The sequence below is a fragment of the Rattus norvegicus genome, chromosome 8 (genome assembly GCF_036323735.1).
Source record: "Rattus norvegicus strain BN/NHsdMcwi chromosome 8, GRCr8, whole genome shotgun sequence".
Taxonomy (NCBI): Eukaryota; Metazoa; Chordata; class Mammalia; order Rodentia; family Muridae; genus Rattus; species Rattus norvegicus.
In genome coordinates, this window is record NC_086026.1 from 115,379,864 (window position 1) to 115,406,858 (window position 26,995).

Sequence of the window (26,995 nt, forward strand, 5' to 3'; positions counted from 1 at the left end):
GCTATCTATAAGCCGTATAGTGTACCAGGGACTATAATTTTTTCCTCTCATGCAGGAAAACACATTTTGATGAAACAAGGCCCTTGGTTATTGACGATGTAAGACTCAAGCGTGAAAACATCTCCAAGAATCCCTGGAGTTTCATTTCTCTGATTCTAGGATACACTTTTATTTTCTATTTGTCTAAAATGAGACTGTGTCTCTGATTAGTTCCTTTGATGGTGGCTAAGGGTGGAAGAAAGAATCATGTCACAGAGCTTTAAACAGAAAAGGCAAAACTGCCCAGAACTGGGTGGGCACTTCAGGAAAAGGCTCTCAGAGGGCCAGAAAATGCAAGAGCTGTCATTTAACTCCATCCGATGAAGTGTGTTCCTTCAGGGAGGCAGGGAACAAAGTGAATCAGCTTTCCTCAGTTGTAAAGCCACTTCCCTTGCCTGCTCAGGACCAGACCTGAGATACTTCGAGTCTCTTAAAACTTTCTACATTGTTAGCCATCCTGAGAGCACAAAGAACAATACTGTGTGGGGAACAACAGACAGCCATGCCTGTAGGTCGAGAAGTCAGAATTCTAAGATTTGAGCATATAGAAGAAGTCCCTTTCACATGAGAAGTTGTTTGGGGATGACCTGGAATTCTACTGAACCAGTGTTCCTCGTGTGCATGCACTGGGGTGACATATGGTGGTGTACAGCTGAAAGGATTACTATAAAATAAAATAAAATAAAATAAAATAAAATGCTCTAATCCAATTGAAAGGTTAGCATCAAAACGTATTTGAAAGCATTTTTCTTAATTCCTTTTTATGTCATCCAAATGAGTCCATGTTAGGTCTAAAGGCAATAATCTAGCATTCCCGGGAAAATGGGTATTGGGTTCACTGATTGAATATGAATCATAGGAAACACCTTCCTGATGAGGTGTGGGGACATTCCTCCAACGCCAGGGAAACAAAGGGTGCCGAACCTCATTCTAAACCTGCCAGAATTCCAGAAAGAGCAGGCTCAGCTCCATTTTCTGGAATCTTCCAGAAGACAGTGCTATGGTTTATAGATACATGCCCCTAGAAGTCCACAAGTTTAGACTTGGACTCGCAGGCAGGGTTACTGGGCGATATCCTATGCTTTAGGAGGTAGGGTTTAATGTGAGGTACCTAGGTCATTAGGGTGCACCCTTAGAAGAGCCTTGGACGCCTCCTCCTCGTCTGCCTTGTTTCCTGGCTTCTGACGGAAGCAAACTTGCTTTCTCTCACACTCCAGCCATGATATGCCAAAGACACAAAGCACAGGCTGCCGACTCTGGGCAGTAAACTCCACAACCGTGACCAAAAACAAACCCTTCCCTTCTATAAGTTGGCTATTTAATTCTGTATTAGGCAGAATAACATGAGGGTTCCTCCACAAACTTCTTGGCATTTCAGGCTTAGGTTGGTTTTGTTCTGGGGGCTGGATGTCCTCCATCCTGTGAATGGTAGAACGACTGTAGCATCCCTAGCCTTTATCTACGTGCGATTTTATCTAACGCACTTTATCTAACAGCACTTGCAAGTAGGAGCATCAGGAAAGTGTTCCAGACATTTCCGGACAGGACAAGGTGCTATGTCTAAATCTCGGCAGGCTGACACTGCTGACTCTTTATCATTTCCAATGAGACAGAGTCCACTGACCCTGCACTTTTATCCTCCAGCAGTCATTGTTAAGTTCTTAAAAAGCTTTCTAGTGCTTTCTCTCAATCTTTGAACCTGGTGTCTCACCAGTCACTTTGTGGGCTGGCCCATATCCCAAGGGTGACACGTTACATGCTGGACTGGAGCCAGGGTGCTTAAAGTATGGTCTTCGAGACACAACACTAGCATCGTTCAGGCACCCGTGACCGGCGGCCTCAGCCTCCACCCTAGCCCTTCTGATCAGGAGCTGCTCCAGGCTGTTAGGATCCCTGTGAGACGTGATTGGTCATCACCACAGCCTCCCACAGCTCTCCACTCTGTGCCAAGATTGGGAAATGAATCCATTCAAAATGCTCAAACCATATTTTTCAAGAGCTGCTAGGACTTCTTCTGGGTGAAAAAAAAATGCAGCTCAGGAGACCATTAGTCACTCTGTGATTTTTTTTCACTCCACAGATTTGGGCCAGAGATAATCTACCATAGCAAAGTCTCACCATCTAACACCCAAGGCATGAGTAGGATCCACTCAGGGTATATACCCACTTTCCCCCAAGTCACTACCTGATTTGGATCAGTTAGAGATCTCATGATACTGATCTTAGGTTATCAATACGACTACCAAATACTTCAACTCTATCAAAACAAAGGAAAATGACCGAGTAATGACTTACGTCTGACCGAGTATACAAAGGGCTTCAGAAATTTCACAACATAACTCAGCTCTGGCTTGTCCATTCTCCCAAGCTGTATCAGATGGTGATCGAGTGGGTAACTAGCTAGTTCCTCCATCTCATCTCTTCGTGTGGAGCCCAGAGAAACCACAAATATGATATAGCCTTGACATTTGGCCCTCAAAGCCACCGTCTTCACAAATTCCTTCTCCTCGTGGTTTTCTCCAGCTGAAATCACAATGATGACCTTGTGCTTTCTTGGATTGGGGGTTCCCAGGAAGAGACCCTCCATGGCCCACTCCAGGGCAAGACCAATGGCGGCATCTCCATTGAGCTGTTGGAGGGAAGTGTGGATGTAGTTCTTCATGATTGATTCGCTGTCAAAGGTTGTAAACCCAAACTCTGTCTTCACGCTGCCCTTCCTTCTGGAATTCTCTGAGGGAGAATAGCTCAGCAAAGCAACCCTGTCGCCAGACTCAGAGGTTGAAGGGTTTGAAGTGATGTGGAAGCCGTCAATCACTGAGCTCACCAGCCCTTTCACAGCTTGGAAGTCATCACTGGCTATGTTTCGAGAATTGTCTAAGAGGAATGCAACATCCATGTAGGAATTCTCAGGAAAGAAAGGCTCTTCTGCACAAGTATTTGGAAAACACTTGTCTGAAAACACACAGAGAGATGCATCATGGGATCAGTAGCAGCACAAGATACTGAGAGCTTCCAAGAAGTAATGGTCTTATCAATATTTCTTTTTTTTAATTTTTGTTGTCTTCTTTTTTAAGAGTTATTTATTATAAGTACACTGTAGCTGTCTTCAGACACACCAGAAGAAGGCATCAGATCCCATTACAGATGGTTGTGAGCCACCATGTGGTTGCTGGGAATTGAACTCAGGACCTCTGGAAGAGCAGTCGGTGCTCTTAACCACTGAGCCACCTCTTCAGCCCCTTATCAATATTTCTATTTCACATTTAAATTAACAAGAAGTGACCAGTGTTCCAGGACGGTTGTGGCAACTAGCAATTAATGACGGGGGGGGGGGGTCTATGTCGAAAACAGAGTAGGTGGTGTGTGTCTCAGAAATCCACAATCATGCCCAAAGTATTTTCAGTAGTTTAGAGACTCCCGATACAAACTACAGCACAGTCCCAGAAGAGGCTACACCAGTCAGGCAACTTTCAAAACCAGTTTTCACATTCTACAGAAATTCTATAAACTCTAAAGACTGGGATCCTGATATACTGGACCTTCCAAACCTGGAAAGCTGAAAATAGAACCCACCACCGTAAACGGAAATCTCTCACTAAAGCCCAATGCAATACCTCACTGGCAAAGCACTGAGCCTCCTTCACAGTCAACTGTTTCCAGTGATCTTACCATAGCAAAGTGTGCAGCGTCGAAGCTTTTCCAGTGGCTCGTAATCTCCAACTGGAGGAACTGGAATCACCTGAAATGTCCCAGTGTCATCAAACTGCATTGAAAAAGAGAAACAGAGGTTTGTTTGTGAAATTTAAACCTTTTATTAGGAAATTATGTACTAATAAGGAAAAGCTTGAAAATGCTAATGATCACTGTCACTTCAACTTTGTATTGTAATCCTTTGGTTTACTTCCTCCCCCAACCCCATGTATGTCACACACACACACACACACACACACACACACACACACACACACACACACACACACCAGCATCCCTATTTCATGATAAGGACTTTTTAAAATGTGTTTGGATGCTCTATATGCTTGTCTGTCTGTGCACTGAATGCATGCCCAGTGTCCCTGGGGCCAGAAGACAGTGTTAGAGCCTCTGGAATTGGAATCACAAGTGGTTATGAGACATCATGTGGAGGACACTGGCTGGATAGCAAACACAGGTCTGCTGAAAGAGTAGACAGTGTTCTTAACTGCCAAAGCATCTCTCCACCCGAGTCTTAAAATGCCCTTTTCGTGACTGCAAAGCTGGGCTAAGTTTAACCTGTTTCTGTGTGCATCACGATGGGGGCTGGAGATGTGTGTATCCCGAGTTGGGCCCTTCAGAAACTGTTTATCCATGAGTTTCCACCAGTCGCTTTAGGTGGTGATACCCAAACCCTCCCACTGTACTCCATCTTCCTGATGTCTTGAGGACCTTTTCTATCCCAAACACCAAGGGAGTTTCTTTCAAATAGCAATAGACTGAAGTCATTGAACTTATTCAAATCCTTGCTTGTGACCCCTCTGTCCTCCATTATCTCTTTCTCCTATGACTACCCCTCATTCTCATTCCATCTGCTTCTTGATTACTGTTTTGCTCTAATGTTCATCAAAATGGGCAACATGCAACGCTCATTCGTTAATTCTTTGAGTCAATACCTAATTTGGGGTCATTTATTTTTATGGTCCTATGCAAAGCAGATGCTTTTACTACAATAAAGGGAACATATCATTTCCAGATGGTGACAGGCAATCCCTCAACCCACAGTTTTGTTTAGGGTTGTTTTTTTCTCCCTCCCTCAGATCACAGAGGGATGAGGAAAGCCACACCCTCTGCCTTTCTGGGAAGTGTTGAGTGTCTGAACATACGTGCAATCACTTCAGCCTTAGAATGAGAGTTAAATGTTATTCCTCCAACTCTTAAAAAAGCTGGACACCTTGGGCCTTTTACTCTACAGCTGACCATTTCTGGCTGCACATTGAAAGCCTACGTGCTCACTCTGTGAGCCATGGAATTGGTTCACGGGATTCAACCACATGCTCTATGTTCATTTACTCAGACATCCAACAAATACGGATTGAATCCTGCAAATAGGCACTGGATGCCAACAATATTGTAGGTACGGTTTTGCTGTTAGGGGTACGAAAATGGACAGAACAGATAAAATTGTCTCCCCATTATGCCCTAGTGGGGTAGAGCCACCATAAACATGAGAATAAGTAAACTATCTCTACGCTGAGAGATAATCATTTCCTTTCACAACAGAGTTGGGTAGGAAGGATGGTAAATGAGAAGGAACAGCCAATGAGGTGTGAGAATGCCCAAGAAAATGAGATATTGTGGACCCACTGACCTCCTGTGTACTACTCATTATGATCTCAATCGGAACAGCCATGATTACCCATGAGCGACTTTCCACATCTGTTGACCTTCTTCATGGGGGGAGGAGGTAGAGATTCCAGACACTTCTGCCTTCATCACCTACTCTAGTTGTATGTAATTCTACCCCAGCTGCATATGGCTGTGGGAGGTGCTAGCATATGCAGGGAGAGAATCGATGACCGATTAGGGTCCTCATCTATGCATTCATGGAGGGGCGCTCATCCACACCTGGGTGAGGCTGCTTAGTGATGCAGTGTTTCAGGGTGTCACCCATATTCTTCTAAGTAATTCTTCTACCTACACACCCATAAGCAAACCCTCGCTCGTGTGCCTGTGTGCGATCGTTGTATTAGTTAACCTCTTGTTGCTGTGATAAAAATACTATGACCAAAAGAAACTTAGAGAAGGAAGCTGATTCTTTGGCCAATGCTTTCCAAGGATTAGAGTCCTCAAAAGTGAGGAGATATGGCTGCTAGCAGGAAGAATGGCAGCAGGAGCAAGAAGCTACGTAATTACATCTCAACCCCTCACACAGCAAACAGAAGACTACAGGTGGGATAAGGCTATAGTCTCTCAAAGCTACTCCCGCTGACAATGCTTCTGCCAGCAAGGCTACACTTCCTGAAGGCTCCTCAAACAGTGCCACCATCTGCAACCAAGGATTCAAATACTGAGCCTATGATAGACATTGACTTAATTCAAATCACTTCGGCCCTCACTCACCTGTGCACCTGCAAGTAAGACCAATGGACTCACTGGTTCGGTAAGCCACACTTGGGTGGAGCAATTACTTTGGTTTGTCACTGGTGTCCAGGACACCAGTTGTTCATGTAACATGTACTGAATTGGTGGGGGAAAATGTTGCCAAGAACGTACAGGGTCCACAGCTGTCTCACATTGCTAATGGTGGTGCGGGCCGAGTGTGAGAACCACATAAGTGAGAATGTTGTTGACTGAAGAAGAGCATTTTGGGGACAGTGGTAGGAATAATCTGTGACTAGGATTTGTTCTAGAGAGAAGGTAAGAGCCAAGTTGTTGTCTGGGCCTGCTCTCAGCTCCCAGGATGATGAAGCGAGATAATTTCTTGAGTCCATGAATTCAATTTAAACAATATATCAAGATGAGAGAGAAAATTATCAAGGGGAGAAAGAGAGAAGGGAGGGGCAAAAGGAAGGAAAGAAGGAGAATCAGGGGGAGGTGGAGAGGAGGAGACAGAGGAAGAGAGAGAGGGAGGGAGGGAGGGAGAAGGGGGGAAGGGCAAGGGATTGGGAGGGGATGGGGGAGGGAGACTCTGCAAGAAGAGACTCTGTGGACAGCGATTTTCCCCGAGAAGTCACTTATGGAAGCTAAGAAATGGGGTTGTAACTAAAGCAGGAAGGGGGTCAGGGAAATGCCTTCTTCCTCTCTTGATTATAACGATTTGACAGAGGGAGTAAATGATCTATCCTGGACAGAGAGTCTCTAGTAAGAGTACAGCTGTAGCACTTTAGGGCATGCCTGAGTACTTAAGAGCTGTCCACTCTGTTCAGCTCACCAGAGGGCGAGGGAACTCCACAGAGCAGAGCAGCTTTCTAGAGACTCAGTCCAAAACTTTGTACCATTTTTATGCATTTTTTTTGCTGCAAATTTGGTTTCCAATTGAGGCGGATCACAGAGATAAAAAAAGACAAGACAATATTTTTCAAATCGGTTTGTCAAAAAAAAGCTGTTTCAAAATGGCGTGAGGAGTCGGAGGGGGTTCAGAAGGGTAAGAAGTGGCCAAAACCACATAAAAATATTTATCTTCCCTCAGAAATACTGGTTACAACAGTGGGATGTTCATATCAGCAAAGAGGAATAATATTTTTGTGTTAATTATGTGTGGGGGTGTGGGTACTTGAGGGCATGGGCCTTCGGGAGCCAGAGGCACCTGATAACCATGACACTGGAGAAACAGTTGGGAGCTTCCTAACACGAGTGCTGTGGATTAAATTTAAACTCAGGTCCTCTCCAAGAGCATTACACGCTCTAACTGCCGGGCCATCTCTCCAGCCTCTCACAGTGGCAAATTTTTTTAAGCATGCATAAGAATGCAAAGTTGATAAGTACTTAGAAAGGGCTTAGAGAAGAGGATGGAGGTCTCCTGAGTGGGGAAGAGCGTGGAGGCAGGGGGATACACACAATGACTGCCTGAAGCATTGCTTCAGCATGACACATGGCTAGAGTTAGTAGGAAGGGTGCTATGTGGTAAGAGAAGATTGATAAGAAATGGCTGCCCGGGTTAGTGCTCTGTAGAGAGCAGCTGGGAGCACTTCTGTGCTGAGACTTCCATGGGGTTTGGAAGTGGTTCCCACAGAGACTCTAAACAGAATTTGACATCCTTCAGATTTCTCCTATCCTAGAACTAGATGTGGCTCTCAGAACAGAAGTGTTTCTTGTTGTTTGTTTGTTTTTTTTTTTTTTCTGGAGAGAGCAAAATTATGGAATCAGGGAAGCTTGAAAAGAGAAACCAGGAACCAGGAGACCTTGACTTCTAAGGTTTTTCTTATCAGGAACTTTTGTGCCTCCTACTTCCATAAAGTAAGAGTGTGTGTGTGTGTATGTGTGTGTGTGTGTGTGTGTGTGTGTGTGTGTGTGATCTATGTGTGTCTGTGTGTATGTCTCTCTGTGTGTATGTCTGTATTATATCTATGTATCTGTCTCTGTGTGTATGTCTGTGTGTCTGTATGTGTGTCTGTGTTTCTGTGTCTGTCTGTGTGTGTCTATATGTAGGTCTTTGTGTATATCTGTGTCTGCCTATGTCTGTGTGTGTCTATGTATGCCTGTGTGTGTTTCTGTATGTGTTTGTGTCGGTGTGTTTATCTGTGTCTGTCTGTTTGCCTGTATGTGTGTTTGTATGTGCCCATGTGTGTCTGTTTGCCTGTGTGTGTTTGTGTGTGTGAATCAGGAGTAAGCAGACCCCCACCCTTTATTATAGAAATACATGCATATGAAGAGATCTCCATAGCTTCCTAAGCAATGAGATGGCTTTACCCAGCTCTAGAACCTGCAGTGGTTTGAATGTGAGATATTCCCCACTGGCTCCTGTGTTTGGACACTTGGTCCCCAGCTGATGGGTGCTGTTTTGTTTCTTTCCTTGCTGGAAGAAATGAGATACTAAAACCCAGTTTTGATGCTTGCAGGACAAACATCACTTTCTGTCATCTTTCTTTCCTACTGCAGCTGCCCTGTGCTTCTCCACCATACCCTCCCCACCACACATACTGCATCTTTATTGGCCTGTAAGTCAAAATAAACCCTTCCTCCCTTTAGTTGCTTCTTGTCAGATATGAGGAAGCTCTCTCTCTCTCTCTCTCTCTCTCTCTCTCTCTCTCTCTCACACACACACACACACACACACACACACACACACACACACACACACACACTGAAAGTCACTGGACAGTAGATAAAAAGGGTCTGAAGTTTTGAGGATTTGGGTTTTTACACGTTGTTTTGTTTTGGATAAAAAGGCAAGATGGAGGGACACTGATTCCTTTAACATCTGTGGGCCCCAAAATGAAAAAACATCTTTAGGGAAAATACTCATATATAGTAGATATCCTGTACCATTTTAGGGACTCATAGCTCCCCTGAGCTTTTTCTGCTACAGGTTAAGACTCATTGACTGATGAATCAATGGGAAGTAGAAGTAATAGACAACAGAGGGCCAGCAGAGCACCAGTGGGGCCAGCAGAGTGCCCACAGGGCCAGCAGAGCACCAGTGGGGCCAGTAGAGTGTCCACAGGGCCAGCAGAGTGCCCACAGGGCCAGCAGAGTGCCCACTGGGCCAGCAGAGTGCCCATGGGGCCAGCAGAGTGCCCACGGGGCCAGCAGAATGCCCACTCACATACCTTTATTTCAGATGGACCTGAGTTTATATCTCAGATAGGCACTTAGTAACTATGCAAAAGTGAATCTGTTAATAGAACATTCCATCTCTCTGAGTCTTATCGTGGGAATAGTGCGTGCATTCAAATCAGTGTTTTGTGAATACATGAGCATATACATAAAGCCCTAGCTCCAGGGCCTGGCATATAACAGAGTCAAACAAACTGGCTGGTACTGACTCATTAAGGACTATAAGGAGGCTCAAGAGACCAACTCTGCTCCCCAACTCCACACAACTCTCATGTTGCCCTACCAACATGACTATCTCAGAAATAAAGAAGGGAGATTCTTACCCCAAAAGCCTCATCAAGGAAAACTCTTTCATTATGAGCAAAGACCGCAAGGCTGATATCCAGGGCACTGAACTCCATGGTGGCCGTGAGGATGGATGCTCTACTGGCTGCCTGGCCATTGCTAAAAAACACAGCAACTCTCCTGGTGTTGGTTCCCAGAGATGTCCGCTTGAAAACATTGCGGGCCACAAACCTCATTGCACTGCCAATGTCCCTGATCTTCTGGGGGACTTGGTATTTTATCTGGGAAAGAAGCTGAAGGAGATGCTTCTTGCTATGGTAGTCAGACCCACGGATGAGGTAGCTGATGTCTGAGTCATAGGAAACCACGACAACCCGTGCTCCCACGGGACAGTTGTTTTCCCTGATGTTGAGGTCATCGATAATTGACGCAATGGTGTCCCTTGTCTCATTAAATCTCCTCTCTGAAGTACCAAAGGACTGGTCCAAGGCAAATACCAGCTCTGTTGGGTACACGGGACACTTTTCTATAAAAATGAAAAGCAAAAAAATTAAAGGGATCACACTAGATCATACTAGATCACAGCTATTCCCATACTCTTTAAACCAGTGAAGTTGGTTCAAACAAGGTAAAGCCCAGGCCTCAGTGGCTGTGTCCCATCTGTGTGTTTGTATGCATGATATATATATAAATCATATATGTATATACATATATATCATACATATATGGTTTATACATGAGGTTTATGCATTTTTCTATGTAAAATGATAGGTAGAGATGTAGGTCAGAGGGAGGCAGGACAGTGATCACACCCAAGAAGCCAATGACAATGACTCCCTGAACCTTCAACCCTTCCTGCCCCCAACCCGAGAAAGACAGGAGCTACTCAGTAAAATAATGAGTAAGAAACTGTGATGGACCCTAGACAGGACAACAGTGTGAGGGACTGTGTGATCACTGCAGACACTCAGGTAGAAAACATGACACTGACAGGTACAGCTACCATCAAGAGCAATGTCTGCATAAAAGACCGAAGTCCCTTTTTCCTGGGGAAGGAGGATTTTCTTCAAATTGGTCTTAACAAAACACAGTAGTTATTTCATCAAGAATAGTATGGCCAGAAGACTCACCTTTCCAACAAGCTAAAGAGAGAGAGAGAGAGAGAGAGAGAGAGAGAGAGAGAGAGAGAGAGAGAGAGAGAGAATGAATTACATTTTTGAAACATGGACCCAAAAAATAATCAAAACAATAGAATCCCAACCAAATGAAGATTTGGGTTCTCGCTTAAATGAAGTTAATTTGTAAGTTACAGGGAGACCGGGAGCTGTCCACATAACTGTGTTCATTTGGGAACATCTCTGACCATTTCCCCTTGAGAGCCAGAGCCAGCCAGCTTCAGCAGAATTGTAGCTGAAGCTGAAAGGCTGGTGACTTGTAGAAGCAGAATAGATCTGGCTCTGATTCAATGGCCAGAGAGCTGAAATCCAATTTGCTTTGTCTCTCGTCTTAGAGCCTTCAGAGGCTCATTCAACGACACAAGGCTAAAATATGGGGTCTGATTTTCTTTCCTGATGAAAGCCTTGGTATTCTCTATTTGTAGAACCATGCATGGAGGGCAGAGATTTTCAAATGAACTTTGTCTCTGATTTAAAAAATACAACGGTTTTTGTTTTTGTTTTTGTTTTTGTTTAACTTCTAGCGGTTTCCCCAAGGATTTCTGTGAGCAGGGCAGCATCTGGCCTCCATCAATAAATCTTAGGCACATCAAGGAAAATGCTAGAAAATGTTTAATAAACCACAGGCCTGACAGTTTCCATGATCAGTTGACTCAATTCCTAGGAAGCAAATGAATCATTCCAATCACTTTTTTAAAAGTTCATTAGCACTGGAGATAACCACCTTCCATCCCGGGATAGGAGCCCTTACGTCAGCCACACTAACACCTTGTATTTGTCTTAATCCTGTGGTCAATGAGAGGCTACCAGCCATTAGACAGCTGATGACATCAGACATGTAACCTACAACCTTCCCTGTAGCCCAAGGCTGGAAACATCTATGTATTTGATTTCAGATCCAGGAGACATGCTAGGTGACTTTGGGAGAAATCACTTAATATTGTTTAGTGAGTTTGTTTCCCTAAAATTCTCTTTATATGCCTCTGCTCAAAACACTAACTATTTGCAGCCTCCTGTTCTGTTATCAATCACCTTCTGCCTGCTTCCTACACTCCTACATTAATTTTATTCTCAGGGGAGGTTCCCAACTACCAGTTTAGAACTTGTTTCTAGTCCCAGAGTGAAGGAGAACTGGTGCAGGACAGGGGATCCACAGATGTGAGACCACTGTCCAACTTCAAGCCAGCCTTGGTGATACCTTCTACCAAGCCCGGAAGGCCTGCCACACAATTTTTATCTTTACAAGCAGGAGCTCACTGCCAACCCACTCAACACTCTACCAGATTATGCAACCCACTGACCCTTTCTCCATGTAACTACTGGCTGACTCATTTCAGTCAATGCTGGAAAACAAACCCCTCCAAGTCTCAATGTGACTACCCTTCACTCGCCCTGGGTCTCCTCAGGGAAGACATTTGGTCTCTATGAGAAGGCTGGCAATGCCTAGAAAAACTGATCACTCATTTCCCCTACTACCACTCCTGTTGGCCTCCTCTCCTGTGCTGTCCTTTCCTCTAAGTCTCAATGTCTTTCATACAATCCCTTCCACCATGCATTTGTGCAGCTACACTAACCCGTGTGCATGCAAAAGCCAGGGATGGGAGTCTCTGTTGAACCTGGAGTTTATCATTTTTTTTTGCACAGTCAAGTGGCCAGCAGCTAGCTCTATGATCTTCTTTTCTTAAAATTCCCAGTGCTGGACCTACAGATGTATACAACTGTAGTGCCCCCTTCTGGGTGCATACTATGTACACAAGAAAGTGCCTAGCCAGTACTCAAGTGCTTCCACATACTGAGCTATCTCCCAACCCCTCAGACCTTTCTGTCAGTCCCCTTCTTTGAAGATTTGGGGTTCCATTCTGTGTAACTTGACCCTTCTTCTTTCTCACATTCATGAGTTCGTCCTTTCAGTTTCTATCTCCAGCTTCATGGCCTTGGGAACATCATGATCTCTATGATGTCAAGGATGACCCAACTAAACCTATATCCCTCGGTCCATCCATTGAGTATTTCACCCTCTGTCATTTTGCTCAGAATTTTTATATTAATAATGAATCTAACTCATGTGCCTTTGAGCTGGTCTTATCTCCCATGTACATATTTTCTCTTCCTGTGGATCTGAAGTCAAATACGTAGATGTTTTCAGCCTTGGGCTATGGGGAAGGTACATTATGAGCCCGTGTTTTTATGCCTTTCCTTTTCCCTTGGGTGTGAGATGCCCCTCCAGTCCCAAGTCTATGGCAGAGGCTCCTTGCCAAGGATTTCAGTCTACCAATTCCACAGACACGCTCTACACCCAGCCCCAAATTCTCGCTGACCACTGACGTTCCTGGCTGTAACACCCAGATACTCACGACTATTGTTCCTCAGGAACTGGATCAGTTCACAGGGCTGGAAAGTTTAAGGGAGAAAGGGTAAACATGAGTATAGCGACATTCTGGTTGGATGAGTTTAGTTCACAATGAACTGAGAGTAGTATTGCTTTCATAAGTAAAGAGATACATACGGAATATATAGGTTGCCCTGCTGTGCCTTTAGGACCCTAAGGGGGGAAAAAAGAGCAAGTTATTGATTTGTGAACTACAGTCTTTAGTAATAAAAATTTAAACTCCTCTTCCTTTCTTGGAAGTAGAAACAACAGAAGGTGCTTAAAGTACTGTGGGGCCTGGTGGGTCAGTTACAATGCTGTTCCCATTCACGGCAAGGTTGTATATTCGGTTTTGCTTGTATCAAAGATGCAATCCTCAGAATAAATTTCTCTAAAGGAGTCTTTTTAAATTATTTTTTTCCTTTTTTTCTAATTGTAAGCAGCAGACTTTCTCCACAGGGCAGAACAAAGGAGATGGATGAACAGACAGAGGTAGATTATCATACAAATCAAAATGCAAAAGGCAGTAAGCCTCGGTATATATAAAAGAACCAAAGGCAATTGCATAGCAAATGAGATTTACACAAAAGAAGGGCATACATGCTAAGCTAATAAAGGACACGAGGCTGAGGAACAAAGGAATATAAACAGCCGGGAGAGAGTTTGATGTAAGACTGTGTCTCCTTGTAATGTCAGAAACGTCACCCACAAAGTCTCATTAACATGACCGAACAAGGATGAAACCAATAGAACACCAAAGTGACTAGGGGAAAGTCCCTGAGCCTCAACCCACAAAGAATTATAGGCAACCAAGGGAAGCTGGGAGTAGGATAGGTGGTCCTCCCCAGGGGCAAAACATCAATTGGCTGTCAGAGCTAAATGGTCAGATCCAAAAACATGCATACAGGTAACATAATACAGACTGAACAGGCTATATTTAAGAATATATATATGGTATATATATTATATATGGTATATATGGAATATATACATATATGTATATAATAATATATATTAGGGAGTATATATGTACAATAACAATTAAGAAACATAAAGGCCATAAATTTGAAAGTGATTGAGGAGAAGTATATGTGAGGGTACAAAGAGAAGAAAAGGAAGGATAAATGTAATTATATTAGAATCTGAGAAATAAAAATAAATAAATAGCTGGGTGAAGTCAGGCAGAGATGACTTCTGGAGAGACATCGTCTCTGGTTCTCTTCCACTGGAGTCTTTCCCTTTGCTCCGTCTTCTTCTTCCCAGGATTGGGCTTCTCATTAGCAGTGGCTTTAATATGTTTACTAGTGTGTTTGTTTCAGGAAAAAGATGCTTTACATACTCAAACTCAAGCATTCTCTTGGGCACTTGCCCCTCCAAGGTGCTTAAGCAGAAACGTCAACAAAGTCAACGTCTATCCTAAATGACAACTGAGTTACCTGTCTGACCACTCATTCATCAATCCATCCATCACCCATCCACCATCAATTCATCTATCACACATCCATCAATCCATCCATCAAGCCATCCATCAATCCCTCCATCAATTCATCGATCGCCCATCCATCTAGCCATGCAACAATAGTTAAAAATCTGCTAAGTGCTAGGATAGCCTGTGGTAGGCTTCTGATTGAACCAGAACTGTGCGCTGTCCATGGTTCTGCCCAGTGGAGAAGTCACTAAGAGTCTGAAAGTTTAGCCTCCTTTCAAGTTAGGACAGAAAACAGGAAAGAGTGTGTGGCTACTCACGCAGAGAAAGAGTTTCTGTGTAATACACAGAGTAAGAGCTACATTTTGCAGGAGGCCAGAAGTAGGAAGAGTTTGTCCCGAAAGAGACAACTTAAGAGTAACTCTACAGGCTGGAGAAATGGCTCAGACTAAGAGCTCTGGCTGCTCTTGCAGAGGGCCCAAGTGCAGTTCACAGCACCCACTGGCAGCTCACAACCATATGCAACTCCAGTTCTGGGGTATCCAAGGCCCCTCTGGCCCCCGCTGGCTTCTGCATGCACACAATGCGTAGACCAACACACACGCAGGCACACACAGGCAGATACGCAAGATAAACATTATAGTAATTCCAAGCACGTTCTTAACAAAGGCTAAGAATCAAGAACTGGAGACAAAGGCCACGCCCCAATTCGGACCAGTTGAGCCAAGCACAAAACTGAGATGTGGGACACCTTAATTACAGCCCTAGATTCTGGAGAAGAAATGAACCCAGACTAGAGAGGACTGGCCCACAGATTAGCTGCTCCCCCATTCCTTAATGAGCATAGCAGAGTAGCCTTTACAAATTATTAGCTTTTTCTACTATGGAGTCATTTGGCCAAGGAACCATAGGCAAGTTTTGCTTTGCTAGATCCAAAATTCAAAAAACGCATCAGTGCTTAAAGCAAGATAAACATTTTTCCATGTACTCTCTCAGTGTCGTCTGGGTCTCCTGCACACAGTAGATGCTGGCCATATTTAGCTCTGCCCTGATTCTGCCTGAGAGGGGAGAGACACTGAATCACCAACCACTTGAGAAGAGGTGAAGCAGATGCAGGCCTGTGGAGTCATGCCTGGCTCTGCCTGGAGGTTCTTCCAGGGATGGGGTTTCTCTTGTAATGGAACCAGAGTGGAAGTTGTGGTTACATTTCTAAATCCCTCTAGAGTTCAAACAAAGGCTAAAAAGGCAACAAGAGTGGTTCTGGCAAACTCTACCTGCCAACCTGCTTTGCATGCTGGAACTCTGTCAGGAGACCTCTGTGAAACGTAGGCAGGCCTATGCCCATTACAAAGGCTTCGGTGACAAGTCACAGTGACAGAGTATCTGCATTGGTCTTGCAGTTTACAGTATCTCCTCTTGGTCATCTGATCTTACAGCACCTTTCCAGCTAGGACAGGGATGTGTCCTAGTCATCTTAAATAATAGACTGAGAGACACGGTCACTGGTTTCTTGAGCACAGTGCTTCTGCCTAGAAATTCTGCACCTGTTCCATTGGGTATAGTGGAAACCACCCCATACCAGTCAGTTCCCGAGTATACTCACTCTCCGACCAGGGGGGCCTTGAGAGCCCGGAAGTCCACTCCCACCTTTCAAGCCTTGAGAGAGCTGAAAAGAAGAACATACAAATGTAGTCTCTACATTTTTTTTTTACCCATGGAGACTATCTCAGGTTTTAATTTCGTATTTTATTCTATATGTGTCAGTGTTTTGCCCATACCTGTGGACACAGACCATGTGCACGCAGTGCCCACAGTGTCAAGATGGCATCAGACCCCTCCCCCCTAGAACTGCAGTTACAGATGGTTGTGAGCCATGATGGGGGAGCTGAAAACCGAACCCAGGAGCTCTGCAAGAGCAGCAAGTGTTCTTAACCACTGAACCACCTCTCCAGCCCTATGATTACCTTAGTTTAAATAAGGTGCTATACTTTTCAAAAATTGTTTTAAAAAAAAATGGCTGGACTGCGACACGTATCTCTGTCATGGTGCTTATCTGAATGCATGGGTTCTATCCTTGACATCATAAATGATAATGGTGCTAATCAATAACAGTGTAGTTAAAAATGAAAGATAGCAGCTTATCCATATCCATTAAATTCCTTGCCCATAATATAAGCCACCCATCTCCCTCTTGTCCCCTTTATTTAGTGGCGTACATAACTCTGACGCTGGCTGTAAACTTAATTCTAAATTTGTCATAAGCTGGGATTTGGTGCAAAGGGGAAAAAACAGGGCACACAGAGATTGTGAAAAAAAAACCTCTCTTAATCTATAAAGATCAAATAATGAGGGCTGGACAGATGACTCAGAGGGTAGGAAGACTTGCAATTCTTTCAGAGGAACAAGGTTTAGTTCCTGGCACCAGCATGGTCTCTCACAACTATCTGTACTTCAAAGGATCCAATGGCCTCTTTGGACATCCAGGGGCACATGTGCACAGACACAAACAAACATTCATATACATAAAATATAAATAAATACATGTGTTTCTTTTGTCTTATCTCAATGTGTCTGCTTCAGTCTATTATATTATATCCCCTTAGAAACCTCTTGTCTTCTAAAGAGAGACAGAAAGAGGGCGGATCTGAATAGGAGGGTAAGTGGGGAGGAGTTGAGAGGAGTAGACGGAGAGGAAATAGTCAGGATATATTGCATGAAATAAAATCTATTTTCAATCAAATTTTAAAATAAGTATTTTAAAATCAAACAATAAAACTAACTTCTCACATACAGGATGTACATGAGTGGACTATGTCTATTCCCCAGGCTCAAAGTGATGGAGAGATACTGACGTCCTTTCCACACCCAGGGTAACAGAGACATTGCATTCAGACTTCAAAGTAAAAGGATGCTTGCCTCAGTCAGTAGTACTTTAAAGAGCACAGTCGTCTACCCTGTGCTTTGCTAATTAGAACACCTCAGTATCCTCCCTTAAACAACACTCCATTCCACCACCCAGCCGAATCATCAGACAGCCTCAGGATACAGGGAAAATATCTGCTTCAGTTCCAAGAGTGACCAAAGGAACCATGTGTGTCACTAGATTCAGTTCAGATAGGAAATACAGGCCCCGAGAAGGTGTGCCCAGGGTCACGTGACTAGTTGGTGGTTTCCAAGGTGCCCTTGGAATGAATCACAAATGAATCACATTTATCAAAGCCGAGGTCTACAAAAGAGATGCTTGTTCTTTCGGGAATCACGGGCCACTCACAGTCAGTCCCTTGAATCCTTTGGGTCCAGGCCCCCCAGGAATTCCAGGATCTCCAGCATCGCCCTGATCACAGACATCAAGATGTTAATATCTTTGCTATGAAAGGATGAAAAAATTCTCTGTAATCAACACTTAAACTGATCATCGAATTGTTATGTAAGGAGGGCTAGTATAAAAATGAATGCGTCTTGAAGTAAATTCAGAACTAAACTATTGACACGGCTAGGTATTATCAAAACTACTTCCAGTACTCTAATAACCCAAATATTTGTACATAAATATCAACTCAGGGGCCATCCAGTTGCCATGCTAGAGACTACGCTAGGAAAGATGGAGAATGGACTACCCAAGGCATTAAAGAACAGCTGCCAGGTTCTAGGAGTTATTTCTGGAAAAATTGAAGGTTAAAAAAAATTAATCTCGGAGTAAGGAGACGTTCCAGCTGGAAAAAGCACTAGTGGCTCCAGGCTAAGGTCCTGAGTGCAATCCCCTGGAATCCATGTAAAAACCCAGATGTAGAGGTGCGCATCTGAGATGCTAGCACTCCTGTGTTAGCATCCCTATCCTTCCCCACACACTAACTTTCTAAAGTTAAAGAATATATCTAAAACTTGTGGAAGCGTGCACAAGAGCTGCTCAGACTTAAGACAGGACAAAACTGCAGCATGGAGGAGGGAGGACAGACAGAAGGAGCGATCAGCAACTGATAGCTTTTGGGGACAGAGAGTCAATTTTCTCTAAAGGTGGACCCTAGGTATGTTGATCCTCACTCCAGTGGAAGGCCACACATCTATGGGTAGAGGGCAGCATAGGCTGTCTCTGTATCTGATGGTTTGATTTTAAGTGGGAGGCGTGGTTTGGTGAGTATGAAAGGAGAATGGATTTATGAGAAAATAGGGGAGGGGTTAATATTATCAAGACACACTATTCAAAATCCCCAAAGAACCAATGAAAAAAAGAAAATAGCCTAAGATATAAAAATAAATTAAAAACATAGAGGTTTATTTAAAGAAATTTAATATGACTTTGGTAGTAGTTATTTATTAATAGCACAATGATCAATAAGTTGTCACATTTCTCCCTTTGTCAATATATCAGAAAATTGATCCTCTGTAATGAGAACTTTTTTCTGAGAGTTATTTATATAGCTTCTTCCTAACCTCTTGTCAGCCATTGGTGAAAAGCACCTTTCTGTTGTTCTGAAGCTTGGCTATTCCTCTGGAGTTGACTCATTAGTTATTCTACCTTAGACCCAGACGTCTCTTCTTGACTGGGACATTGCAAGGATGAAGCCCATGCTGGGGTTTGGGAAATCATAGTACAGAACCCTAGTGTACACTGATGTACTGAGGCCAGCTCCTGCTGAAACCACAGGCTGCAGGCATGCAGACAGATCATCTAATAGCCAATGAGAACCTTGCAAGATGTCAGATCAAGAAGACAGTGTAATTAGATTACACTTTGGAGGTAAAAATTTAGTGAACACGATATCTGTGGTCAGCTGACAGAAAGAAGGTGGGAATATGAGACCACTGGGAAGAAAGCTGGGATTTTCAGGAGAGAGGAAGCAAAGTCCAATGATACTGGATTAATAACGAAGACTAAGGTGATGAATGAGACCATCAGGTGGGAGGACTAATCCAGATGGCTGCTGGGAGGTCAGGGTTCAAAGTAGGGAAATGTGTCACCGGGCTGAGGTAGGGGCAACATCGGCAACCAAGGGTAGGATAGATTCTGATATAAAGTCTCACGGGGTTAAGATAGCCTTTCCTAGAGGAAGCAACTGACCTGCATCCCTGCTCCTCGCACCTCCCACCCTACCCAGACCAATGATTCATCTCATTTCTCAGGAAGGCCATGGTCACAGCAAGAGAAGAAATTTGTATGTATCTCACCTTCTGCCCTGGGTCCCCAGGGAATCCTGTTGGGCCCTGAAATGTTCAGCAGAGAACATATGTAAGTCCACACCTCCACTTCCTCCACACCATCATTTTCTCTAGGGATATTTAGGTTTGATTTATCAATTGAGAAGGTAATTGTTTTGAATATTTACCTTAACTCCTTTTCGTCCTGTCTGACCATAGGCTGGGATGCCATAATCTCCCTGCAAACACATCAGTCAATGTCAGTTCCTCAAAAGCTGTCTAGATGGGGCGACTGTGGGGTTAGGAATGAGCTACGGAAAATGGGGGGGTTCTCAGTTCCTATTATCTCTTTCCCCCTGGATTAGGGATTGAACACAGAGCCTCTCGTATGCTAGGCAAATGTTCTACCACAGAACTACAATCCCAGCCTCTCATTTCTGGTGTGTACGCGCCTACTTCCTTGGCCAGCTCCAGTCTACAACCACTGCAGGAGGCAGAGAGATAACCACTCTGGATTTCTGCATCCACCAATTTCTTACCTGGAAATCTAGGAGTTGATAAATGGGGCTGGAGAGATGGCTCAGGGGTTAAGAGCACTGGCTGATCTTGCAGAGGACCTGGGTTCGATTCCCAGTACCCACATGGTGTCTCACAACCATTTTTAGCTCCAGTTCCAGGAGATCTGATACATAATGGTCAGCACATGATGCACATACATACAAGCAGCCATTCATTATACTGACATATAAGTAAAATAAATCTTTTTAAAAATGAATTATAAATGGTGAATGGGTGTTAGTGGAAAATAGGTTCATCCTCATTGGTAATCGAAACAATTAATGAGTTAGCATTTTTGCCAGCAGTAAGGAGAAAACAGAAAGAGTTAACAATAGTCATTGTTGGTATGGAGACACTAAAAGGTAATTCTCAACCTTCCTAATACAGTAGTTCAGGTTGTGGTACCCACAACCATAAAATTATTTCATTGCTAGTTCATAACTGTAATTTTGCTACTGTTAAAAGCCATAATGCAAATATCTCATGTGCAGAATATCTGATTTGTGACATCTATAGGGGTTGCGACTAACAGGTGAGAACTGTTGCCTTAAAACAATCGGACTCCTGCATAGAACACATTGACCCATGTAGTGTTTAAATCTTTCTAAGAGTGTTTGAAGCTATATCTCAAAAGGCCTAATTAAATACTTATCTGACCTAGCTATGAACATTCCTGAGCTTTCTACACAGAAATTAATTATAGCATTAGAGACGTAGCGCAGTGGTAGAGCCCTTGTCTGGCACACATGAACCCAGGATCCTATCCCCTGCCCTTAACTCCTTCCAAAAGAATTCACCAGTGTGTCGTTCATGACAGCGGAAAACTAAAAACAAATTAAATATCTAACAATAAGAGATCAGTCAAAACCAGCCTATGCCAAGTACCTCCTCTTATCCTCAATGAGCAGATTAAAAGAGTCAGATTAATAACGGGAAGTAAAGGAGAATTATGGGGTTGGGGATTTAGCTCAGTGGTAGAGCGCTTGCCTAAGAAGCACGAGGCCCTGGGTTCGGTCCCCAGCTCCGAAAAAAAGAACCAAAAAAAAAAAAAAAAAAAAAGGAGAATTATTCCTGGAGGCCACACTGGGAAGAGGGGCAGAGAGACTCAGTGAACCCGTCAGGGGGAGTATTTTGAAACTACTGAAGTGACACTGAGGGGACACAATGACCCGGGAAAGAGTCGCTGGCCTGAGGGACACTGGGCGACATGGTTTTTATCTGGGTGATGCAGTTTTTAATCTTCATCCTGTCTAGGATGTTAAGGGTAATAAATACCTCAAAATGGACACAATATGGTAACGTTTCTTTTCATTGCTTCCCCTCCCCCTTCAGGCCTAGGAAACTTAAATCACCCACCCCCTCTTCTTCCTCTCTTTCTTTTTGAATATTCATGTTTTCAAACTGGATCACAAAAGGACAGGCGCATATTTTTTGTTTGTTGGTTTGAGACGGACTTTCTTGTAGTTCAGGATTTCACTTTCTGTTTCTGAGTTCAACTTTTTCATGGTTTATATGTAAGATTACGTGGCCTGCTGTTTGCCTTTGGTGCCTGTCTTCTTTAATTTTTTTTAATTGTATTTTTCATTTTTTTATGCTCTGTCTACCTTCCTTTAGTTTATGTGACAGCCTACAGGTTCAGCCATGTTGTCATGTGTGGCAGGATTTCCCTACTCTTTTTAACACTGAATATTAGTCCATCACATGGATATACCAGTGTTTCTATGCTGTCCATCCATGAATGGACACTTGGGTTGGCTCCATATCTTCACTATTCTTGGTAAATTTTCTACTATTTAACATCTACGTATAATTTTATAATCAACATAAAATGTCTCTCCCTCTATGGACTGTTTCTGAGTTCCTAGGATTTGGGCTCAGTAGGAGTGACTAGGTCAAGCAAGCCATAAAAGGCAGTAGCCTGTTCCTTGACCCTCCTCTGCTTGTCATCCTAGGGTTTTGCAAGGAGAGAAAGATGTACTGCTTTATGGTTCAACCAAAATGTATGAACATAGGCACACTGGCTGTTAAAATATTGAAACACCCCCTTTTCATTCACCTGTGACTTCCTCTGCCTTTACCCCATCTCCTCCACACACACACCCTGCCCCCAAACACACAACCAAAAGGCCAGGAGCACAGGAAAGTAACAACAGATGGAGAACTGGCCCATATCCTACCCCAAGTGCTGGGCCCGTGCTGTCCCCATTTCCCCTTGCCTCAGAACCAAGTACTCAAAGCCTCATACCTGTTCTCCTCGATGTCCAGGGGGCCCCAGTGGTCCTGGGCCTCCAGGAACTCCAGGTTCCCCCTAGTAAAAGAGTAAAAGATCAGCAAAGTCAAACCTGCCCCAGGTAGTTCTGTCTGCTGAGTGAGGGGACACAACGTCCTCAATAAGCAGCCAGCACTGCATAGGGCTAGGGTGAAAGACACAATACAGTCTACCCAGAGGATAGCAGGACATACATAGCACAGCTCAGGGCTGAGCTCTGAGAACTTTTTTAAGGCTGTATAGTATTCCACTTAATATATCTACCACAATGTTTCCTGTTTCCCCAGTGTCAATGAACTGAGGGAAAAGGGAGGGTAGAAGGTTCACTCTGGGGAAAATTGACTCATTTGCGAGTGTATTTATTCACACAATGTTTTCTTATTGTCCTGGAAAATGAATGATTCCATATGATCAACATAGTCTCACCCTCAATGACCAAAATGTGGTTAGAATGAGAAAGAATGAGGTGGATAATTACAGCTCTGTATGTTGAACCATGGGCTCTTGTGAGAGCAGAGAAGAAACTCAAAGGTCCAATGAGGTTTCCCAATGAGAGACAAAGAAGTTGGAGCCCAAAGAACATTGTGTGCACTGAGAAAGGATCAAGGGAGACTAAGAGAGACTCTAGGAGAGGGGAAAAGTTGGCTCTGGAGAAGTGGGGTATGGGATCAAGAAGGAGCTGGACTGAGAAACCTTGGAATTAAATAGGGAGAAATGCAAAAGACTTTGTGATCTTGTTCCCACCCCCACATGCTAGGGTTGATAGCCAAATAACACTGTAAGTAAGTTGACAGTGGACTGTATAATAACATGTATGCAAGTGCGTATTGCAATGGCTGTCCCATCACATTAACACATCTCTTATCACCACTTGGTAATATTCTTCCACTTGAGTTGTATTTTTCTGGTTGATGTGTGAGTGTGTGTATGTTCTGGTGTCTTGCATACACGTGTGTGCATACACACACACACACACACACACACACACACGGAGGTCAGAAATCAACATCAGGTGCCTTCCCCAGTCACCCTCATTTTATTTTGTGAGACAAGCTCTCTCAGGAAAATTGGGGATCATCAATTCAGCTAGACAGGCTGACATCACCTTTGTAACCAGCTTTTTATATGAGTTCTAGAGGGTCAAACGCAGGTCCCCATGTTGTACAGCAAACCCTTTGCCAGCTGGGCCATCTCCCAAGCCCTATGGCATTACTATCAAAGCTTAAAGACGTTCCCTGTAGTAGACTGACAACCTAGTTTTCTGAACTCAGTATAAAAAGAAATTTTAGGTCCTTCACTCAACTATGAAAGGGTTGAGGCCTTGACAAGAGAGCAGAAAACCTGGCAGGGCACTGTTGTGGCCACATAGACCTGAGCCCCTGAAGGATAAAAGCAAAGGTGGCCATGAGGCCAATCGTTGACTGTCTCTGGTGATCTCTACCATAGCCCCCTTAGCCAGAGCGGGCCTGAGTGAGACCAAAAGGTACACAAAGATGAGTTCAAAAATGTCTGTTCCACTCATCTCAGCGAACTAATTCATTCCTGCTCAGGGAATATAGGTGCTGGAGAGATTTCTCAGCAGTGTTTGTCATGGGCAGGTAACCGCCTCTCCTTGACATCGGGACAGCCTCCTAAAAAGAAGTCTCGGGGAATTCTCTGCTCAGAGGATGGGATGGACACATTGGCAGGATGCGGGTAGGTTGAGAACATGAGGAATTTTCACAGGGCTCAGGAGAAAATATTGCTGCTTTTGTTCCTAGTATTTGAAACCAACAAGAAATAATGTTTACCTTTCTCCCCCCAAATCCAGGTCTTCCGATGTCCCCTCTGGGTCCTACTGGCCCAGGAGAACCCTGGAAATAAAGAGTAAAAGGTGAGAAAGCAACTGCTACAGCAGTTCCTGGAAACCCACCAGGAGCAAGTTACCACTTCCCATCTTTCCCAACATCCCAGATCCCAGAAGGCTTAACAGGAAATGTGGTGAACCACGGGAGAGGGTAACCTAGGTGATGGACCGTGGCTCTGCATCTACCAGAATTTCACTGGTCCGAACGGGACCTTAGGAGTCAGGGGGAGGCAAAAGGCTTGACTCGACCAGCACAAGTGAGGGGAAGCTCACTATAAAGTTAGAACAAAACACACCACTGCCACATGCAAGTCCCACAAAACCACAGTTACATCCACCATGGTATGCAGGGTGTTTTTCAATTTCTCCATCTACTGGGCATAAGCATCCTTCACCAACCATCTAGAAAGATATAACTGAACACATTCAGGCATCCCTCGCCTTTGGAAGTCTCACTGGCAGAACTAAAGAACTCAAAAGAATCAAGGGCTGCATACAAACCCTTCACCATCCCAACTCTCATTCCTCACTTGGGAAACTCATTCAAATGCTAAATTAGAAAATCAGGCTTCGGAATCAAACAGAACTGGTATAAACATGGATCTTTGGCTTGTCAAGTGTCTGTGGTCAGGGGAGAGGCAGATGCATGGCACAGAGAAAATGTAAAAGTGCAGGAAGACTAATTCAATTGTATTAGATATGTCCATCATTTGGTGACTTTTTTTTTTTTTTGGTTCTTTTTTTCGGAGCTGGGGACCGAACCCAGGGCCTTGTGCTTCCTAGGCAAGCGCTCTGCCACTGAGTTAAATCCCCAGCCCCTTGGTGACATTTTTAAGTCTCCAGTGCTTCCTTGGGCTAAGGCAGTGAGTCTGTGCTTTCAGAGGAAAAGATCACCAAAAGGGAAAGAGGAACAGTTCAGCTAGGTATAAGGGATCTAAGCTGAACTAAAAAAAAAAAAAAAAAAAAAAAAAAAGTATCCATAGTAACCAAAAAAAGATAAAATAAATGTCCCACAGTTGGCATAAAAAATGTACTACATGCTCGGGCATTTTGCAGTAAGAACAAACTAAAGGTTGCGAGTCATTGGCCCTGATGTCTCGGGGTCACTTACCTGAGGTCCCTGAAGCCCTTCACTTCCTTTGTCTCCTTTCCCGCCACGATCTCCACTTGACCCCTTTTTGTTGTAAAAACAAAAAAAAACAGAACAACAAAACCTGATGTGCTGTGGTGTCAATGAAACTCTCTCTCTGTAGATGCTTTTGGAACATCCCCATGGAGGCAGAGCAATGGTCTACCCCCCTTCAGGCAGCCTTCCTGCTGTGAGATTAAGTCCTTTTGAGAGGAATAACTGCAGACAAGCCCAGACACAGTGGCACAGATCTTATTAAGGGATCCTCTGCCTTGGCCAAAGAGTCCCATCCTTCTTCTACAGGGAGAAATAAAAATAGAGCAAAAGGGGGAAAAAAATCAACCCATGAAGAAAGGGAGACACAAGCAACCGTTGAATGTTATTTATTTTATTGATGGTTCACTGGACCAAGTGCTTTCTCAACGTGTAAAATACAAGAAATGGTAGTTTCAAGTTGAGGCTAAAGAAAGAACACTTGGTGGCAGATGTCTGCTGGCTGAATGAAAGTTTATCTCTCAGCCATAGTTTATGTGTGGGTCTCACAGAGTTCTCTTGCATAGCTGGGGAGACTAGAATTAAAATGGCCCCAGCCTAGCAGAAAATCACTGAGTAAGCCTCAAGGCGCTAATATCAAAGGATCCCAGAGCATCTGAAGTGACTGCCACCTCACACCCAGCCCCAAGAGGATCTAGACAGGTCTAGAGTGATCCCATGGTTACTCAACCTGCCAAATGTACTAGCTCTGAGAAATAATCAAGAAATTCCAAATTCATTTAGAGTTAATAATCTGGAATCTTCTAGAAGAAAAATGAGGTCTTTGAAAGGCCTTAAAATGGGCATTTCTACATAGATTCTTTCAACAAGTCCAGGTTTAAAGTGAACTCAACACATAGTGAGATTCACCAGTGACAATACCTGGTGGGAGAAAGCTGTCCCCTCAAGGGATAGTCATGGCTTCTTCTAGGCAGAGAAGACAGAGCAGATGCCCTCACCTCTGACACCTGTGACACTAAGGGCAGCCCAATAGAAAATAATAATAATGATAATGATAATAAGTTATTGAGCCTTTAAGTTTTCATTCTTACCAGTACCTAGGCACAATGCAACGTGAGCACAGAGTGCACTCCTCCCCTCTCAAGGGTCATTAATGAGCTGTAAATGTTGGAACAGGTTTGATGGAACAAAATTAAAAGTCAGAATCATCTCCCACAATGGGAAATGCACATGGTGATAGATGACTACAGATTGATATTTTACCAGTTGTATATATTTTTAATTGTTATTATTTATTTTAAAGTGTGTGTGTGTGTGTGTGTGTGTCTGTGTGTGCACACTTAAGTGCAGATACTAAGGATGTCAGAAGAGGGCATCAGATCCTCTGGAAGTACAGTCATAGGCTGTTGTGAGCTAGCCCACTTGAGTGCTGGACATCAAACTCTGGTCCATGGCAAAGTCTTATGTGCTCTTAACCACAGAGCCATCTTTCCAGCCCCTTGATTGTGTGCTTTTGTATTG

The 26,995-nt window shown here is 43.8% G+C and overlaps 2 protein-coding genes and 1 non-coding gene across 7 annotated transcripts in view; 2 read left to right on the plus strand and 1 right to left on the minus strand.

Annotated features, from left to right (window-relative positions):
* Rpl29 (ribosomal protein L29) overlaps nt 1–26,995 on the plus strand; it is an 893,235-nt gene that overhangs the window by 323,421 nt on the left and 542,819 nt on the right. The window lies entirely within an intron of this gene.
* Col6a5 (collagen type VI alpha 5 chain) overlaps nt 1–26,995 on the minus strand; it is a 100,313-nt gene that overhangs the window by 17,332 nt on the left and 55,986 nt on the right. For 2 of the 4 annotated variants that reach the window (XM_039082614.2, XM_039082612.2), the window contains 9 exons: nt 25,463–25,525; nt 24,296–24,358; nt 22,482–22,544; nt 19,867–19,917; nt 19,709–19,744; nt 17,814–17,876; nt 16,146–16,208; nt 13,255–13,290; nt 10,878–13,139 (listed from right to left, as the gene is read on the minus strand). In XM_039082614.2, the coding sequence (XP_038938542.2) occupies nt 13,017–13,139; nt 13,255–13,290; nt 16,146–16,208; nt 17,814–17,876; nt 19,709–19,744; nt 19,867–19,917; nt 22,482–22,544; nt 24,296–24,358; nt 25,463–25,525 (561 nt within the window). In that variant the 3' untranslated portion in view covers nt 10,878–13,016. Of the gene's footprint in view, nt 1–2,334; nt 2,992–3,708; nt 3,803–9,611; nt 10,100–10,703; nt 10,716–10,877; nt 13,140–13,254; nt 13,291–16,145; nt 16,209–17,813; nt 17,877–19,708; nt 19,745–19,866; nt 19,918–22,481; nt 22,545–24,295; nt 24,359–25,462; nt 25,526–26,995 lie in introns of those variants that run through there. The other 2 variants (XM_008766594.4, XM_063266347.1) reach the window with 2 other exon arrangements.
* On the plus strand, nt 21,191–21,265 carry Trnal-aag7 (transfer RNA leucine (anticodon AAG) 7). The gene has a single exon. It is a non-coding gene; the product is annotated as a tRNA-Leu (tRNA).